The sequence below is a fragment of the Rattus norvegicus genome, chromosome 4 (genome assembly GCF_021556685.1).
Source record: "Rattus norvegicus strain SHRSP/BbbUtx chromosome 4, alternate assembly SHRSP_T2T, whole genome shotgun sequence".
Taxonomy (NCBI): domain Eukaryota; kingdom Metazoa; phylum Chordata; class Mammalia; order Rodentia; family Muridae; genus Rattus; species Rattus norvegicus.
The window spans coordinates 184,556,629-184,576,217 of record NC_141537.1 but is presented as its reverse complement, the minus strand read 5'-3'; the positions used below and the strand labels follow the sequence as shown (position 1 = coordinate 184,576,217).

The window sequence follows — 19,589 nt, the reverse complement described above, 5'->3', positions numbered from 1 at the left end:
TGAAGCCAGATGCAGTTGTTTCAATCACAAAACTCCATGCATCAGTTCTAAAGTAAAAATATGGAAAATTAGAAAAGTAAATGAGTTCAGAGGGACATGTGTACGGGTGAGGTGGTCATATGAGAACTATTAATTACTTTAGAAAAGGTTACCAAACAGTGAAATATTATGGCTAGAACTGAATGAGCAGAACTGAAAGAAAATATAGAAAAGAACTGGGTGAAAGTTAATGCAACCAAGCAAGATTATTTTATACTTTGGAAGAAAGTAGAAGGAATTTGAAAAGGAAAAGATAGGTAGACAAAGAAGCAAACGAGGTAACTCTAAGACAGTGGGCCAGGTATATTACAGAGTAAGTATTTTGAGATTATTCAGTCACTGAGTTTTACAGCCAAAGTGAATAGATTCCAGGAGGAAAAGGCACCAACGGTTGTCTTTTCTCTCCCCTCCATTTTAATACTTCCTGACAGATTCATGTTTCTACTCTTTTCTCCCTGTCTCTTATAAAATGCTGTACAAGATCTGAAGTGTTTACCAGAAACTAGCTGTCGACATCAAAATTCAACTGTCAGAGAAGAAATAAGGAGTAATGTACTAATATTCCAACTGCCTGAATCATCCCGGCTTCACGCCAAGATCTAGAGTGGGCAGGATGTGGTCACACTGCAGGACTGGCTCCTCTGGCTGTGGAAATCAGCCAGGCACTATGCTGATGCACACATCCCCATCAGCAGCCAACAAGACAAGGAAGCAGAATCACCAATAACTCACCAACAAAACCATCCATCCATTCCCTTGATATCAACACACACGGCTGCTTTAGGGTCATCAAAGCAAATCTCAGCCTCTACCACAGACAACTACTCATTTTTCCTCTCTCATGGCCTTCCAAACGATCAGGACAGAACTTGAGGCTCCTTATCAATCCTCCATAATTAGTACCATATTCTTCACACTTGATTTTATAAAAAGAAAAGAAAACAAAAAGGAAATCCTACATATAGAGTCATATGTTCAAAGACATTTAAAGTAAGTACAAAGGAACAATGATAGAAGGGAGAACACAGAAAAGAAAATGTACTGTGTTGTTGGCCTAATTTACTTTCTGTTACTGTGAAAATTTTAATTACATTGTGTGTGTGTGTGTGTGTGTGTGTGTGTGTAGCACTCGTGTGAGACAAAGAAACAACTTGCAAGAGTGGGTGCTCTTTCTCCACCCTGTAGGAACTCAGGTTCATCAAGCTTAGCAACAAAAACCCTTACCTTCTGAGCCATCTTGCCCCTTTCCCCAGAACGTTTTAAAGCAATGGCTTCCAGGGTTGAGAGATGGCTTATTTGGTAAAAAATATCTATTGTACAAGCATTAGGACCTTTGAAGCTTTAAAAGGCATAGCATGGTGCACACTTGTAACCTCAGCAATGGGGAGGAAAATACAGGTGGAGCCCTAAGGTTCACTGACCAGCCAGCCTGGCACACTTAGCAAGTTTCAGGCCAGTGAGAGATACTGTCTTAAAAAACAAGCTACTAAGGAATAATGTCTGGATGTCCTTTGACTAAACACACAATACACACACACACACACACACACACTAAATGGCTTGTATGTGACGTCATATTAGAATATGCTGTTTTGTACAATTGCTTTGTATTTAAGAGTCAGTTCATTTAGGTAATAATCTCAACTAAAATGAAACATTTAAAATATTAAAATGAGTATTATTATCTAATAATAGCATATAACTATTTTACTACCTTAAAATAACTTTTGTATAGCTAAAATCCTGTTTACTAAGAATTGTCATTTGAGTTTTCCTTATGCTAAATGTAAGTCAAAGTATGTATAATAGCAAGTGTCATTTGATAAAAAGAAATTCATTATTTTTCTTCCTATATAGAACAAAACTGCTTAAATCTTTTATTTTAAAAAATATCATTGGTATTTGTATTATTCTGTTAAGAAACTTCTTTTATCATTCTTATAAAACATTTCCCCCTTTTCTCTTTACTGCCAATGAGACTAAAATGAGTGGTCACTTTCTACACTCTTCAATTTTCTCAGTCTTTCTCTGACACTAAGCAATACTGAATTTTGAACACTTGATAAAGGTGCAAATTCTTATAGTATAAATTTATTTTATAAAATATTTATTTTTGTTCTTATTATGTGCTAAGGTCTGTGTTAAAGATTTTGTGTTATACAAAATTAAATAAGCCAGGCACAGAAAATTAAATACTTTGTTATCTCATTCATATAAAAAATCAGAGAAGTAAATGGTAGTTGTTATAGGTGTTGATTGCTTAAAAGGAGAAATATTGACTAAGAGTCATTATTCCAGTTAGATAAGAGGAATAGGTTTAAGAAATTCACTGTGTAGCATGATGAATACAATGCCAATATATTTACTGTTTAAAAAAACAGAATGAGTGTTGGGTTATCACAAAAAAAGATAATTATATGAAGCAACGTATTAACTCGAAAAAGCATAACATATGTATACTAAAAAACATAATTCTACACATAATAAATACATACAAATTTACCTATCAAATAAATAAAAAACAAATCCATTCTTTTAAGAATTTATTGTCTACTAAAGACAAAAGACAACTGTATTAAGGTTTAGTGTGCTGAATAAATACGACACATAAATATCCCCAAAAGTGTCGTTTAACTCAAGAAGAAAGGTCTATTAACAATCATATTTTATATCATCAAATAAGTCCATCTCTTTTATCAAGGAAGTGATGACTTAATATTGGCTTGCATTTCTCCACCTTGGCAAAGCACAGTTAATAAATAAGGACATCTGGGAACATCTCTGAGAATTACAATAATCATCTATTTCCTTACTTCCTAAGATTTAGCACCACTGTATTTAAACATGTCAGTCTAAGAAAATATAAGTACAGACATTAAAGCCAGATATGACTATAGCAAGGAAAGCATTAACTAAAATTTATAGCCTGATATGTAAAAATTATATCTCTATGGCTTTCAACTATAAAATTTACATATTTTGGTATTTAAGCATCTGAATAGAATAGCATAATTGAAGGTATAAAATCTGTGTTATTTATGAGTTAGAAGATGGGTTGATTAGAATGTCATAACTCATGTTTTTGTTTTTTAACTGTGACAATACAAGACTAGGCCCTCCCTTTCCCTAAAATAAACTTAGATTATAAGAAAAGTATTTCTATTTATGTATGATATTCCTAACATGTTAGTATGCACCTAAAAATAAAGACTTGTCACACAGAAAAGCAGTGTTTGTGTATACTAACATTTATACGTGATTGTTTGCTACTCCCAGTGCCTTAAATAGTATGTATAATCCTTATGAGTATTTAGTTGGACATAAATATCCATCCACTATTTTCTTTCAGCACATTACCCTTAGAAGAAAAAAGAACATAAAAATAGGAAAAAATGTTATTCACAGAACAGTGGTGATAGTCTGGTTTTATAAATACAGTAATTTCAATTTGAAGGGCCATATTTGATAGGCAAGGCACGGATATCCATATATTTTACATTTCTTTCTCATTTCTCACCATTTGGAGGTGAATTTAATTTTCCTGTCTCAGGGTGCCTTCTATAAGACGTAAGCATAGCCTAGCCTTGCTCAGAGGTGAAATTAAGGGCAGCAAAACCACCTAGCAAAGTTGTTTTGCTCCTACAGCCCCATGACAAGGACTAAAGCCAACGTCAAACGGGATTGGTGAGTCCTAATAACTAGTTCCTATTTCACCAAGGAGCAATTACTCAGCAGACAACCGAGGTACCAAATTCTACCATCCTAGAATTGTAGGTCCTCAGGGACAAACCTCCTCGTCAACTGGATGGATTATGCAATGGTCATTGATACCTGGGTTTGAAATAACAGCAGTTTGAGAAGTTTGATTTATGCATTTCAACCCAGTTCAATGTTACCTGCCAGCACTGATGCCTGAAGACTTCTTGTGACTCTCCCTCCCCCACATGATAAAGAGCTTCCCATTCCAGCTTATGCATCCATTTCTTGGGTAATTTTTCTATTGGTGAAAACAATGGGCTCTTTCAATATTCTCTTATCAACAAAGGGCTCTAAGATGAAGTCCTTCTGGCCATATCCCTTCTGACTTCTTCACAGTGATGACTGGCGCTGAGAAATGCCAAACCTGGAGAGGGAAATAGGTAGCTCACCTCTTTGAGCTGCTCCAGCTCTTGTTTGAGGCCGTCATACTCGGCCTCCAGCTCGTCATACTGTTGCTTGAGAGTCAGTTTCTCCTCCAGCACCACCAGCCCATACTCCGCAGCCTGAATCTTCTCGTGGGTCGTTTCTGTGAGCTCCTTGGTCAGTCTCTCTATCTCAGTCTTATAGTGGTCTACCGTCTTCAGCGCCTCTTCTGCGGCCATAGCGGGGTGGCGAAGATAGACGCAAAGCAGAAGGAAAAAGAAGAAGCAAATAGGAATGGAAATTAAAAAATGGAAAGGAAAAGTGCCTGATGAATAGGCAGAGCGCCTTGAGGCCCGGCCGGCAGCGGCTGCTACACGGCCGGAAGCACTAAGGAGGAATACATGGAATATGGGAGGAATACACCCTGCAGCATGGAGACTGCAAGGTGATGACCGCAGCCGGGATCCTGCGGGCCACGCGCCCGAGCAGTCAGCAGCCAAGCTGCATGGTCAGACGCAGCTCGCACAGCAAGAGGCTCCGGCTCTGCGGCCTCAGAGGCGCGTGGCCGCCATGTCTCAGGCCGCGTCACTGCGGTCCACCGCCCAATGCTCCGTGGGAGGCTGAGCTCCACCTGCTTGCTGGGCCCTGCGGCAGCCAGTGCATACGGATGCGGACTCCAACTGGTCCTCTTCCTCTCAGCCACTCAGGATGCAGGGAGGTAGGGAAGGGGAGGAGCAAATCCAAAACCCCACTGCGCCTCGCAGAGCAGCGCAGCACGGACAGCTGAAGGGGAAGAGGGCAGAGGAACCCAAAACTATCTGAGAGATGATGGGAGACTTCGGAGGGCTGAGGAGGGAGAACCGCGCTAAGGCAGAATAAAGGCTGAGGAAAGGGGGTGTCTTAAAGAGAAGTGGAGGCTAAGGAGATGAAGAAGGCTGGGGGATGGGAAGGGGTAGCTGAGAAGAGATGCTAGCCGGAGGAAGCCAGGGCAGCTGAAGAAGGGCAAGAGTGTTGGAAAGGGTGATGTCTGAGAGATCAGAGCACTAAGAAAACCTCCAACAGGCTAACTTTGCTAAGGTGTGAATTCGAAGGTATGTGCAGTGGGCCCACAGAAAACAAACAGAGCTAGTGCTGTGGGGTCTCAGCTTTCAATACCTGAAAGAATGCTGCTTTTCCAAAGCTTGGTAGATGTACCTTGGGAGCCCTTTCTCCTTCCTCAGCCACTGTCTAATTTGGTCTAGTTCACCTAACAGTCTATCAAAGAACTTCGCTGTTCCCCAAGCTAAGCTCTGTGCACTTTAGTTCATCACATGATCTTTATCCCTTCAGAGAACTACTACCTTACTGCACAACATGATTACTGGAGAGATGTGAACCCCAGTAAGGCTACCACCACAGTGCAACTTGGTGAACCAACAGGTTTTATTGAAATAATATTTACAGGTATGTGGTGTGAGGGGTTATTTACAGGAACAGAAATGACTCAAAAAATCACTACCAAAAGCCCACCCCAGTGGTGACCTGAACCACATACCCAACCAGGAGGCAATTCAGTAGGTTGGAGACTGTTTCACAGAGCTCGGGTGATCTGTGTCTCTCCTAGGCAGCTAAGCCTGTCTGTCCCAACTCTCAGCCAGCTTCACTGATTATATGTTCTTGGGGAAGGAGTGAATCTGGTTAGTTACATTAATTTACTGAAGCCTTTGGCTTGTTCACTTCCTGGTTTAAGAGCTTCCTAGAAGGATGGAATGTTTTACTTCTCTTTAGAACATCCTATGTATTGAACTTCTGTTAAGATGAACTCTTCCATCTAGGAGGAAATTGCTGTACAACACCTACATGGCTCAGTAAGCCTCTAGGCCAGTGGTTCTCAACCTGTGGGTTGAAACCGCTTTAGGGGTTGGACAATCCTTTCACAAGGATCCTACGTCAAACTTTTACAAGCCATTACAGCAGAAAAATTGCAGTTATGAAGTAGCAACAAAAATAATTTAATGGTTGGGGGGTCCACAACATGGAGTACTGAACTAAAAGGTCACAGCATTAGGAAGGTTGAGATACTAGGCACTGTATTTCTTCCAGATAATTCTATATAGGCCTCACTACGTGGATTCTTCAGTAAAGGATATGCATCTTTTAGATTTCTTTTAGAAGGTATTTATGATACTCTACTAAGCAAAAAAAAAAAAATGCACCCTGTGAATAAGAGCAAAGTTCTTGAGATTGTGAGTCATGCATTCTTCAAAGCATGTTACATACAACCCTGATAGAGAAACCATGTCTAGCTTGTAGGTGCTGAAAAAGGGTTGCATCTCCAAAATCAGTGGCCAACAGGTTCTCTGTGATTGCTGGGTTATTTCTTAGCCATAGACAAATCCTTGCCACTTCCCTACTTGTCTTAGTTAGGGTTTTACTACTGTGAACAGACACCATGACCAGGGCAATTCTTATAAAGGACAACATTTAATTGGGGCTGTCTGACAAGTTCAGAGGTTCAGTCCAGTATCATGGGGTGGGGAAGCATGGCAGCATCCAGGCAGACATGGTACAGGAGGAGCTGAGAGTTCTACATCTTCATCTGAAGGCTGCTGGTGGAAGACTGACTTCTAGGCAGTGAGGGTGAGGGTCTTAAGCCCACACCCACAGTGACACACCTACTCCAACAAGGCCACACCTCCAAATAGTTGCACTCTCCGGGCCAATCATACTCAAATCATGACACTACTAGAAAGGTACTATATTCTTCAAGGACTCAGTGTATGTTAGGATTGCCTTTTTGTTTTATTTTTTTATCAACATATATTAATTGCACATATTTATGGGGCACAGTATGATAAAGTTATACATATGGAATTGTAATTCTCTATCTTGTTTATTTTGCCTGTAAATCTCACCAAAATTTTTTTTCTTCTCTTGCTGGATACAGGAACACATACTATAAACAAAATTTTATTATTTATAGAAGCAGTCATTTCCCACCACACTCTCTTGTCTTCGTATGCAGCAAAGTGCATAACTGCTGCCTAGAGAGGGGTGGGAGCAGTCCTGTATGGTTCAGTGAAGAGACCGAATAAATAGGTAGACCTCAGCCTTAAGTCTCCAAGTCAGTCATCACCATCCTCTTTTGACTCTTCTCTAGACTCATTTGCACTCTGAGGCAGGTCATGATTTATCTAACTGTATATCCTGTATGTATTTGATGGTCACTTTGAATAAGTTACCTCATACCCAAAAGGCGTTAGGGGACATGGGCCTATTCCGGGGTCTGCATCGTCCTACTTGCATACTTTTTAGTCGGATAGCAGGGTCACGATATCCCTCTTGAGAACAAAGGACAGGCCCAGCTGCCTCAACTATGACTTCGTGGAAGGGAAAACTACTCCAGGGACTCAGATCTAGCAGTGCTATGTTCCTGTCTCAAGCAAAGTCTCTTTCCATGTGCTTTGAACCACTCCTTCAGCCATTCCACCCCTCAACTTCTTCCTCTGGGTGGCACTTGTCAAAAGAACTTCAATATAATCTCATAATGATTTTGCCAAAGAGCATCTGGCTGTGTTTCCAACATTTCAGATGTCCTTAAGCTTGCTGCTGCTGCAGCCACAGAGAACATAAAAGGGTTCTCCCCTCCCCTCCCCCCTTCTTATTTTGTTTTCTTTTTCTCTTTTTTTCAAGACATGTTTTCTCTGTGTATTCCTGGTGATCCTTGGACTTGCTGTGTAGAGCAGGCTGGCCTCAAACTCAGAGATCTACCTGCCTCTGTCTCCCGAGTGCTAGAATTACAGGTGTGTGACACCAATGCCTAGCAAAAGGTTCTTGTATGTTTCCACATATTTCCAAAATTATTCTGTCAGGTTCTGTTTCTATGCCATGTCTTTCTCAGCAGTTCGTTAAAAAACATAAAAACAAATAAACAAAAACCACTTTCTTGTCACAATGTCACAATTGGATTTCTGTGCCATACAGAAGCCATATGTAAATTAGTTTTGTTTTTAAACATTTATTTTTTATGTATATGAGTGCTCTGCCTGCATGTATTTGTACACTGTGTGAGTGCCTGATACCAGCAGAAGTCATAAGAGGGTGCTGAATACCCTAGAACTGGAGTTTGGGATGATTGTGAACCACATGGATGATAGGAACCAAACCCAGATCCTCTGCAAAAACAACAAATGCTCTTAACTGCTGAGCAGTCTCTGTAGCCTCCAACTTTTCTGTTTTCGGTTGGTTAGTTGATTGGTTGGTTGTTTTGTTTTTGAGGTGGGGTCTTGCTCAAGTTGGCCTAGAACTCGCTCACTATGCAGCCCACACTGAGGTAGTAATTATGGGCATGCAGTGCTACTACCAACAATTCAAAGTTCTCATCTACATATACAGTCTCGTATCTCATTAATTCTTCTATAATAAACCTATCCTATTTTTGCTGAAAAGTAATAACAACAATAAAAAAGAATTTATAGACCACATCAGTACACAATATAACATTACTCTTTTTAAAAAAAAAAAAATCAGGCTGAACCAGTACCCTGAACAAACTTCGGCGCTGGCTCCACACCCACTCCCACAACACCCAGAGGGAACCTGACTCCCGGGTGCTCTGAAACACCCAGGATCACAGGAGAGGCCACAATATCTGCCCTAACACCCACCCCAACACCTAAAGTAACTGGGTCCCCCAGGACCCAGGGATGCAGTAACCCACACCCAGCCAGTGGCACGGGTTCCTTCCAGTCTGAACCAGTGCCCTGAGCAGACCTTGGGTGCTGGCTCCACACCCAGTCCCACAACACCCAGAGGAAGCCAGACTCCCAGGCGCTCTAACCGGACCAGGATGAAGAGGTGCTCTGAAATGCCCAGGATCACAGGATCACAGGATCACAGAGGAAACTGAACTCCCAGGAGATCAGACACAACCAGGAACACTGGAGCTCTGACACGCTAAAGATCACAGTTGAGGCCACAACATCTTTCCCAACACCCAGAGAAACTGAAGCCCCCACAAAAGCCAGGGAAATCCAAACCCCACCAGCCAGAGTCACGGGTTCCTTCCAGCTTGCAGCTGTGCCTGGAGCAAACCCAGGGCTCTGGTTCCCCACCCATTCCTGCAACACACTAAGAAAGCTTGACTCCCACGAACTCTGACACAACAGAATCTCAGGAGCTTGGTCACACCAGGATTTTAGGATCCCAGAGGAGGCAGCTGGACTCCGAGGAGCTCTGTTACACCCAGAAACACAGGATCCCAGAAACATAGGATGACAGAATCCCAGAATCATAAGAACAGAGACAGCTGGACTCTGAGTAGTTCTGACACAACAAGGATCACAAGAGGGAGAGGCTCCAGTCAGAGACAGCTAGGACAGGCCCTAGAGATAACCAGATATCAAAAGGCAAGCACAAAAACATAAGCAACAGAAACCAAGGCTACTTGGCATCATCAGAACACAGTTCTCCCATTACAGCTAGTCCTGGATACCCCATCACACCAGAAATGCAAGATTTGGATTTAAAAATCACATCTCTTGATGATGATAGAGGACTTTAGGAAGGACATAAATAACTCCCTTAAAGAAATACAGGACAACAGGGACAACACAGGTAAAGAGGTAGAAGCCTTTAAAGAGGAAACACAAAAATCCCTTAAAGATTTACAGGAAAACACAACCAAACAGGTGAAGGAATTGAACAAAACCATCCAGGATTTAAAAAAAGAAATAGAAACAATAAAAAAAATTTACAAAGGGAGACAACCCTGGAAATAGAAAAATTAGGAAAGAGATCAGGAGTCATAGATGCAGGTATCACCTACACAATACAAGAGATAGAAGAGAGAATCTCAGGGGCAGAAGAAACCATAGAAAACATTGACACGACAGTCAAAGAAAATGTAAAATGCAAAAACATCCTAACCCAAAACATCTAGAAAATCCAGGACACAATGAGAAGACCAAACCTAAGGATAATAGGTATAGAAGAGAGCAAAGATTCCCAACTTAGAAAGCCAGTAAATGACCACCATGCACGCAGCTCCGGGCCTGTGGGGTGTTTGTTCTCGCCCTTGTACCTCTCTGTCCAGCCACCATGATGGGCGCCAGCAGAGTCGTGGCCACGCATCTCGTGGGCACCACAGCATCCTGGAGTCCCGTCACCACCCGTCACCAGGATGGCTGAAATGGCCTTAGTCATGAGGCTTTTAGATTTGTTTCAGGAAGGGATTATGCATCAGAAGCAGTCAAGGGTGCAGTTGTCGGTATTTGTTTGGGTACTGCTAACTCCTGTGTGACTGTTATGGAGGGCAAACAAACCAAGGTCCTAGAGAACGCTGAAGGTGCCAGAACTACCCCTTCTGTGGTTGCCTTTACAGGAGATAGGGAGCGATTTGTTGGTATGCCATCAAAACGTCAAGCTGTCACCAACCCAAACAATACCTTCTATGCTACAAGCATCTTATTGGACGGCAATACGATGACCCTGAAGTACAGAAAGACACTAAGAATGTTCCCTTTAAAATTGTCCATGCCTCCAATGGTGATGCCTGGGTTGAGGCTCATGGAAAACTCTATTCTCCGAGGCAGATTGGAGCATTTGTGTTGATGAAGATGAGAGAGACTGCAGAAAATTACTTGGGCCATACAACAAAAAATGCTGTGATCACAGTCCCTGCTTATTTCAATGACTCACAGCGACAGGCCACTAAGGATGCTGGCCAGATATCTGGGCTGAATGTGCCTCGAGTGATCAACGAGCCTACAGCTGCGGCTCTGGCTTACGGTCTGGACAAATCTGAAGATAAAGTCATTGCTGTGTATGATTTAGGTGGTGGAACCTTTGACACTTGTATCCTGGAAATTCAGAAAGGAGTGTTTGAGGTGAAATATACCAATGGGGACACTTCCTTAGGAGGTGAAGACTTTGACCAAGCTTTGTTATGGCACATTGTCAAGGAGTTCAAGAGGGAGACAGGGGTTGATTTGACCAAAGACAATATGGCACTTCAGAGGGTTCGGAAGCTGCTGAACTCTCCTCATCTGTACAGACTGACACCAACTTGCCATACCTTATAATGAATGCTTCTGGACCAAAGCATTTGAATATGAAGCTGACGAGCTCAGTTTGATGGCGCTGTCACAGATATAATCAAGAAAACTATTGCTCCATGTCAGAAAGCTATGCAGGATGCAGAAGTCAGCAAGAGTGACATAGGAGAAGTGATTCTGGTGGTGGCATGACGAGGATGCCCAAGGTTCAGCAGACTGTGCAAGATCTTTTTGGCAGAGCCCCAAGTAAAGCTGTTAATCCTGATGAGGCTGTAGCCATCGGAGCTGCCATTCGGGGAGGTATATTGGCTGGTGATGTTACAGATGTGCTACTCTTGGATGTCAATCCCCTCTCTCTAGGTATTGAGACACTGGGAGGTGTCTTTACCAAGCTTATTAATAGAACACCACTATTCCAACCAAAAAGAGCCAGGTGTTTTCTACCACTGCTGATGGACAAATTCAAGTTGAGATTAAAGTGTGTCAGGGGGAACGAGAGATGGCCAGAGACAACAAACTTCTAGGACAGTTCACTTTGATTGGAATTCCCCCAGCCCCTCGTGGAGTGCCTCAGATTGAAATTACATTTTACATTGATGCCTATGGGATCTTGCACATTTCTGCCAAAGATAAAGGGACAGGACGTGAGCAACAGATTGTAATCCAGTCTTCTTGTGGATTAAGCAAAGATGATATTGAAAATATGGTTTAAAATGCAGAGAAGTATGCTGAGGAAGATGGGAGAAAGAAGGAACGTGTTGAAACAGTTAATATGGCTGAAGGAATTATTCATGACACAGAAACCAAAATGGAAGAATTCAAGGACCAGTCACCTGCTGATGAGTGCAGCAAGCTAAAGGAAGAGATTTCCAAAATGAGAGCACTCCTTGCTCGAAAGGACAGTGAAACAGAAAACATTAGACAGGCAGCATCTTCCCTTCATCAGGCATCATTAAAACTCTTCGAAATGGCATATAAAAAGATGGCATCTGAACAGGAAGGTTCTGGAAGTTCTGGCACTGGGGAACAGAAGGAAGATCAGAAGGAAGAGAAACAGTAATAGTGTCAGAGCATTGTGGAGCCAGGATGACATACTATGAAGCTTGGGAATAAAGGGACTTCCTGAGCAGAAAGGGGGCAAACTTCAGTCTTTTACTGTATTTTTGCAGTATTCTATATATAATTTCCTTAATATATAAATTTAGTGACAATTGCTAACTCATTTAATGGGTAATAAAGTCAGCAATAGCAGGTTCACACTGTTCTGTAACTAGCCTGTTGTTTTCAGCTGCATGTAAAGGGGTGGGATGAGGCTGTATACTAATCATTATTAAGGGAAATCTGATTTGTGCTGAAGTAGCTGTGTTTTCAAGATGGGAAGCCCATTTCACATGTAGTAGAGGTAATCTGTCATGAACCTTGAGTTGAGATCATATGCAGATGCTTGTTGACCAAAAGCACTTCTATAAAGAATGACCTGTACTTGTGTACATTTGTTCCTTCAACTGATGCCTTGCAAGACTAAGCTCCCTGTGCCATAGTTTATAGGTGCAAAAGCTAGGTCAATGGATAACAGCTGTGTTAGCCATAACTTAAAGTGATATATTGAGAATGATACAAGCCTCTCATGGGCCTAAGGCATACTTCTCTAGCTACCTTCTTGGTTGGCCAATGTCTGGCATCTATATTCTTGATGGTTGTTCCTTTTTCATCCACTCTGGATTTTTTTTTATAAAATTCTGAAAGCCAAAAAATGGCCAGTAAATATCTTCAAAAAAATTATAGAAGAAAACTTCCCTAACCTAAAGAAAGAGATAAACATGAAATACAAGAAGTCTACAGCACTCCAAATAGACTGGACCAGAAAAGAAACTCCTTCCATCACATAATAATTGAAACACCAATGCACAAAACAAAGAAAGAATATTAAAAGCAGTAAGGGAAAAAGGCCAAGTAACATATAAAGACAGACCTATCAGAATTACACCAGACTTCTCAACAGATACTATGAAAGCCAGAAAATTCTGGGCAGATGTCATACAGACCCTAAGAGAACACAAATGCCAGTCCAGGCTACTATACCCAGCAAAACTCTCAATTAACATAGATGAAGAAACCAAGATAGTCGGTGACAAAACCAAATTTATACAATATCTTCACACAAATCCAGCCCTACAAAGGATAATAAATGGAAAACTCCAACACAAAGAGGGAAAGTACACCCTTGAAAAATCAAGAAAGTAATCTTCTTTCAACAAGCCCAAAAAACATAGCCACATAAACATAATTCTACCTCTAACCAAAAAAACAAAACAAAACAAAACAAAAACAAAAACAAAAACAAAAAAAACCAACCAAATAAACAAAAACCAAAAACAAAAAAAAGCAAAAAGAAAAAACAAAAAACAAAACAAAACAAAACAAAACAAAACAAAAAAACAGGAAGCAACAATCACTTTTCCTTAATATCTCTTAACATCAATGGACTCAATTCCCCCAATAAAAAGACATAGACTGACTGGATATGTAAATAGGACCAAGCATTTTGCTGCATAGACCAAATGCATCTCAGTGACAAAGACAAACACTACTTCAGAGTAAAAGGCTGGAAAACAATTTTCTAAGCAAATGGTCCCAAGAAACAAGATGGCATAACCATTCTAATATCAAATAAAATCAACTTTCAACCAAACATTATCAAAAAAGATAAGGAAAGATTATACTAGTCAAAGGAAAATCTACCAAGATGAACTCTCAATCATGAATATCTGCTCCAAATGCAAGGGCACCCACATTCATAAAAGAAACTACTAAAGTTCAAAGTACACATTGCACCTGCCACAATAATAGTGGGAGACTTCATCACCCCACTTTCATCAATGGACAGATCATGGAAACAGAAATTAAACAGAAACACAGTGAAACTAACAGAAGTTATGAGCCAAATGGATTTAACAGATATCTAAAGAACATTTCATCCTACAACAACAACATATATATATGTATATGTATATATATATATATATATATTAGACACAAGAAGATTGAAATAACCGCTTGCATCCTATCAGATAACCATGAACTAAGATTTGTCTTCAGTAACAGCAAAAATTATAAAAAGCCCACATACACGCAGAAGCTGAACAATGCTCTACTCAATGATTACTTGGTCAAGGAAGAAATAAAGAAACTAAAGACTTTGTAGAATTTAATGAAAATGAAAACAAAACATACCAAAACTTATGGGACACAATGAAAGCAATGCTAAGAGGCAAACTCATAGTTCAGAGTGTCTCCAAAAAGAAACTGGAAAGAGCATATACTAGCACAACTGAAAGATCTAGAACAAAAAGAAGCAAATACACCCAAGAGGAGTAGACAGCAGGAAATAATCAAACTCAGGGCTGAAATCATCCAAATAGAAACAAAAAGAACTACACAAAGAATCAATTGGTTCTTTAAGAAAATCAGCAAGATAGATAAATCCTTAGCCAGACTAACTAAAAACAGTATCCAAATGAACAAAATAAAAAATGAAAGAGATATAACAACAGAAACTGAGAAAATTAAAAAAACTTATCATATCCTACTACAAAAGCCTATATTCAACAAAACTGGAAAATGTGGATGAAATGAACAATTTTCTAGACAGGTAACAGGTACCAAAGTTAAATTAGGATCAGATAAACCATCTAAACAGTACCATAACCCCTAAAGTATTTCTATTTGAAGCAGTCATTAAAAGTTTCCCAACAAAAAGAAGCCCAGGGCCAAGTGCAAGATTCTATCAGACCTTCAGAGAAGACCAGATATCAATACTCTTTAAATTGTTCCACAAAATAGAAACAGAGGGAACACTACGCAATTCATTCTATGAAGCCACAATTGCACATATATGTAAACCACACAAAGACCCAACAAAGAGAGAGAACTTCAGACCAATTTCCCTTATGAATATTGATACAAAATTACTCGATAAAATTCTCACAAACTGAATCCAAGAACACATCAAAATGATCATCCATCATGATCAAGTAGGCTTCATCCCAGAGAGGCAGGGAAGTTCAATATACAGAAATCCATCAATGTAATCCACTATATAAACAAACTCAAAGGAAAAAAAACCCACATGATCATATCATTAGAAGCTGAGAAAGCATTTGACAAAATTCAACACCCCTTCATAATAAAAGTCTTAGAAAGATCAGGAATTCAAGGACCATACCTACACATAATAAAAGCAATATATAGCAAACCAGGAGACAACATCAAAATAAATGGAGAGAAACTTTATCAGGGACTAAACAAGGCTGCCAACTTTCTCCCTACCTATTCAATATAGTACTTGAAGTCCTAGCCACAGCAATCAAACAACCAAAGGAGGTCAAAGGGATATGGATTGGAAAGGAAGAACTCAAAATATCACTATTTGCAGATATGCTAGTATACTTCAGTGACCCCACCCCCCAAATTCCACCAGAGAACTCCTAAAACTGATAAACAACTTCAGCATAGTGGCTGGATATAAAATTAACTCAAACAAATCAGTAGCCTTCCTCTACTCAAAGGATAAATAAGCTGAGAAAGAAATTAGGGAAACGACACTCTTCACAATAGTCACAAATAACATAAAATACCTTGATGTGACTCTGCCTAAGCAAGTGAAAAATATGTATGATAAGAATGTCAAATCCCTGAAGAAAGAAATTGAAGAAGATCTAAGAAGATGGAAAGATCTCCCATGCTCATGGATTGGCAGGATTAATATAGTAAAAAGGGCCATTTTACCAAAAGCGATCTACAGATTCAATGCAATCCCCATCAAAATACCAATCCAATTCTTCAAAGAGTCAGACAGAACAATTTGCAAATTCATCTGGAATAACAAAAAACCCAGGATAGCTAAAACTATCCTCAACAATAAAAGGACTATTGGGGGGATCACTATCCCTGAACTCAAGCAGTATTACAGAGCAATAGTGATAAAAAGGTGCATGGTATTGGTACAGAGACAGACAGATAGACCAGTGGAATAGAATTGAAGATCCAGAAATGAACCCACAAACCTATGGTCACTTGATTTTTGACAAAGGAGCCAAAACCATCCAATGGAAAAAAGATAGCCTTTTCAGCAAATGGTGCTGGTTCAACTGGAGGTCAACATGTAGAAGAATGCAGATCGATCCATGCTTATCACCCTGTATAAAGCTTAAGTCCAAGTGGATCAAGGACCTCCAAACCAGATACACTCAAACTAATAGAAGAAAAAGTGGGGAAGAATCTCGAACACATGGGCACTGGAGAAAATTTCCTTAACAAAACACCAATGGATTATGCTCTAAGATCAAGAATCAACAAATGGGATCTCATAAAACTACAAAGCTTCTGTAAGGCAAAGGACACTGTGGTTAGGACAAAATGACAACCAACAGATTGGGAAAAGATCTTTACCAATCCTACAACAGATAGAGGGCTTATATCCAAAATATACAAAGAACTCAAGAAGTTAGACTACAGGGAGACAAATAACCCTATTAAAAAATGGAGTTCAGAGCTAAACAAAGAATTCACAGCTGAGGAATGCCGAATGGCTGAGAAACACCTAAAGAAATATTCAACATCTTTAATCATAAGGGAAATGCAAATCAAAACAACCCTGAGATTTCACCTCACACCAGTGAGAATGGCTAAGATCAAAAACTCAGGTGACAGCAAATGCTGGCGAGGGTGTGGAGAAAGAAGAACACTCCTCCATTGTTGGTGGGATTGCAAACTGGTACAACCATTCTGGAAATCAGTCTGGAGGAGCCTCAGAAAATTGGACATTGAACTGCCTGAGGATCCAGCTATACCTCTCTTGGGCATATACCCAAAAGATGCCCCAACATATAAAAAAGACACGTGCTCCACTATGTTCATTGCAGCCTTATTTATAATAGCCAGAAGCTGGAAAGAACCCAGATGCCCTTCAACAGAGGAATGGATACAGAAAATGTGGTACATCTACACAATGGAATATTACTCAGCTATCAAAAACAACAACTTTATGAAATTCGTAGGCAAATGGTTGGAACTGGAAAACATCATCCTGAGTGAGCTAACCCAATCACAGAAAGACATACATGGTATGCACTCATTGATAAGTGGCTATTAGCCCAAATGCTTGAATTACCCTAGATGCCTAGAACAAATGAAACTCAAGACGGATGATCAAAATGTGAATGCTTCACTCCTTCTTTAAAAGGGGAACAAGAATACCCTTGGCAGGGAAGAGAGAGGCAAAGATTAAAACAGAGACTGAAGGAACACCCATTCAGAGCCTGCCCCACATGTGGCCCATACATATACAGCCACCCAATTAGACAAGATGGATGAAGCAAAGAAGTGCAGACCGACAGGAGCCGGATGTAGATCTCTCCTGAGAGACACAGCCAGAATACAGCAAATACAGAGGCGAATGCCAGCAGCAAACCACTGAACTGAGAATAGGACCCCCGTTGAAGGAATCAGAGAAAGAACTGGAAGAGCTTGAAGGGGCTCGAGACCCCATATGTACAACAATGCCAAGCAACCAGAGCTTCCAGGGACTAAGCCACTACCTAAAGACTATACATGGACTGACCCTGGACTCTGACCTCATAGGTAGCAATGAATATCCTAGTAAGAGCACCAGTGGAAGGGGAAGCCCTGGGTCCTGCTAAGACTGAACCCCCAGTGAACTAGACTGGTGGGGGGAGGGCGGCAATGGGGGGAGGGTTGGGAGGGGAACACCCATAAGGAAGGGGAGGGGGGAGGGGGATGTTTGCCCGGATACCGGGAAAGGGAATAACACTCGAAATGTATATAAGAAATACTCAAGTTAATAAAAAAAAAAAAAGGGGGGGGGGAACAAGAATACCCTTGGCAGGGAATAGGGAGGCAAAGTTTAAAACAGAGGCAGAAGGAACACCCATTCAGAGCCTGCCCCACATGTGGCCCATACATATACAGCCACAAAACTAGATAAAAGGGATGAAGCAAAGAAGTGCAGGCCGACAGGAACCGGATGTAGATCTCTCCTGAGAGACACAGCCAGAATACAGCAAATACATGGGCGAATGCCAGCAGTAAACCACTGAACTGAGAATGGGACCACCATTGAAGGAATCAGAGAAAGGACTGGAAGAGTTTGAAGGGGCTTGAGACCCCATATGAACAACAATGCCAAGCAACCAGAACTTCCAGGGGCTAAGCCACTACCCAAAGACTATACAAGGACTGACCCTGGGCTCCAACCTCATAGGTAGCAATGAATAGCCTAGTAAGGGCACCAGTGGAAGGGGAAGCCCTTGGTTCTGCCAAGACTGAACCCCCCCCCCCGTGAACATGATTGTTGGGGGTAGGGCGGTAATGGGGGGAGGATGGGGAGGGGAACACCTATATAGAAGGGGAGGGGGAGGGGTTGGGGGATGTTGTCCTGGAAACCAGGAAAGGGAATAACAATTGAAATGTAAATAAGAAATACTCAAGTTAATAAAGATTTAAAAAAAAGAAAAAAAGAAATGTAGATAAAGAACATCTTTAATTTTAAAAAAATGGAAAAAAATCAGGCTATTATCTATTACTCCCTTTGAATCTGTCCAATGGTCAGCCTTGATTCTCTTGATCTGAGAACAATGCTTTAAGTTTTCATAAATATCATTCTAAGGATCACTTTAATGATCAAAACTATATCAGTTAAAGTAATACATGTACTAGAAATCACAGAATGTACATATTACCTTGAGTACATTTCTGTAAATAGCTGAGTCAAAAACGCAGAAGTTGAACTGAACGTGAAAGTGCACACTTGCAATCCTATCATATAGTACTGCGAGGAAGACTGGGGTTCTGGTCCTCAGAACCTATATAAAAGCTTACAGGCATGGTGACCACGTACGATCCCAGAGTTCAGGAGGCAGAGCTAAAATATTCCTGGGGCAAACTGGCTAGGGTTAGGGCTAGGGTAAAAGTAAATATTAATTGAGGATTAATAGTGATTAATTAACTCAACATTAACCTCTGTCATCCACATTCATGGACACTACATTTGTATCCACACACATGTGCCCCTATACATCAAATATACATAAACACACAAAGGAAAAAATAATTTTAAAAAGAGGACAAAGAGACAAAGAAATTCAGGAAAGTAGTTGATAAACAGAATACAAGGCATGGCTGGGTATAGTCCAGTTCTCTTTTGTAATAATAGAATCCTCAATTTCTTGTTTTGATATGATGGATGGTATGATAAATGTGCCCACATGTTTAAGTTAGTACATTAAGCAGCTTTCCAGTTAATAAGATTTGGCTAATTGGTTTAAACAACAGTTTACATGTATTTGAATGCTTTTCTGGTGTGATGGGGTACCC

At 40.6% G+C, this 19,589-nt stretch overlaps 1 protein-coding gene and 1 pseudogene across 7 annotated transcripts in view; one reads left to right on the top strand and one right to left on the bottom strand.

The window, feature by feature from the left end:
* The window catches only part of Bicd1 (BICD cargo adaptor 1), a 154,796-nt gene extending 149,944 nt beyond the window's left edge, over positions 1 to 4,852 (bottom strand). For 4 of the 7 annotated variants that reach the window (XR_015685705.1, XR_015685706.1, XM_087658357.1 and 1 more), the window contains exon 1: positions 4,188 to 4,751. Coding sequence is in view for 5 of the 7 variants with exons in the window: in XM_087658357.1 (XP_087514483.1) it covers positions 4,188 to 4,400 (213 nt within the window). In the remaining 2 variants the exon portion in view is untranslated. 7 annotated transcript variants of the gene reach the window in all.
* On the top strand, positions 10,070 to 13,043 carry Hspa9-ps2 (heat shock protein family A (Hsp70) member 9, pseudogene 2; annotated as a pseudogene).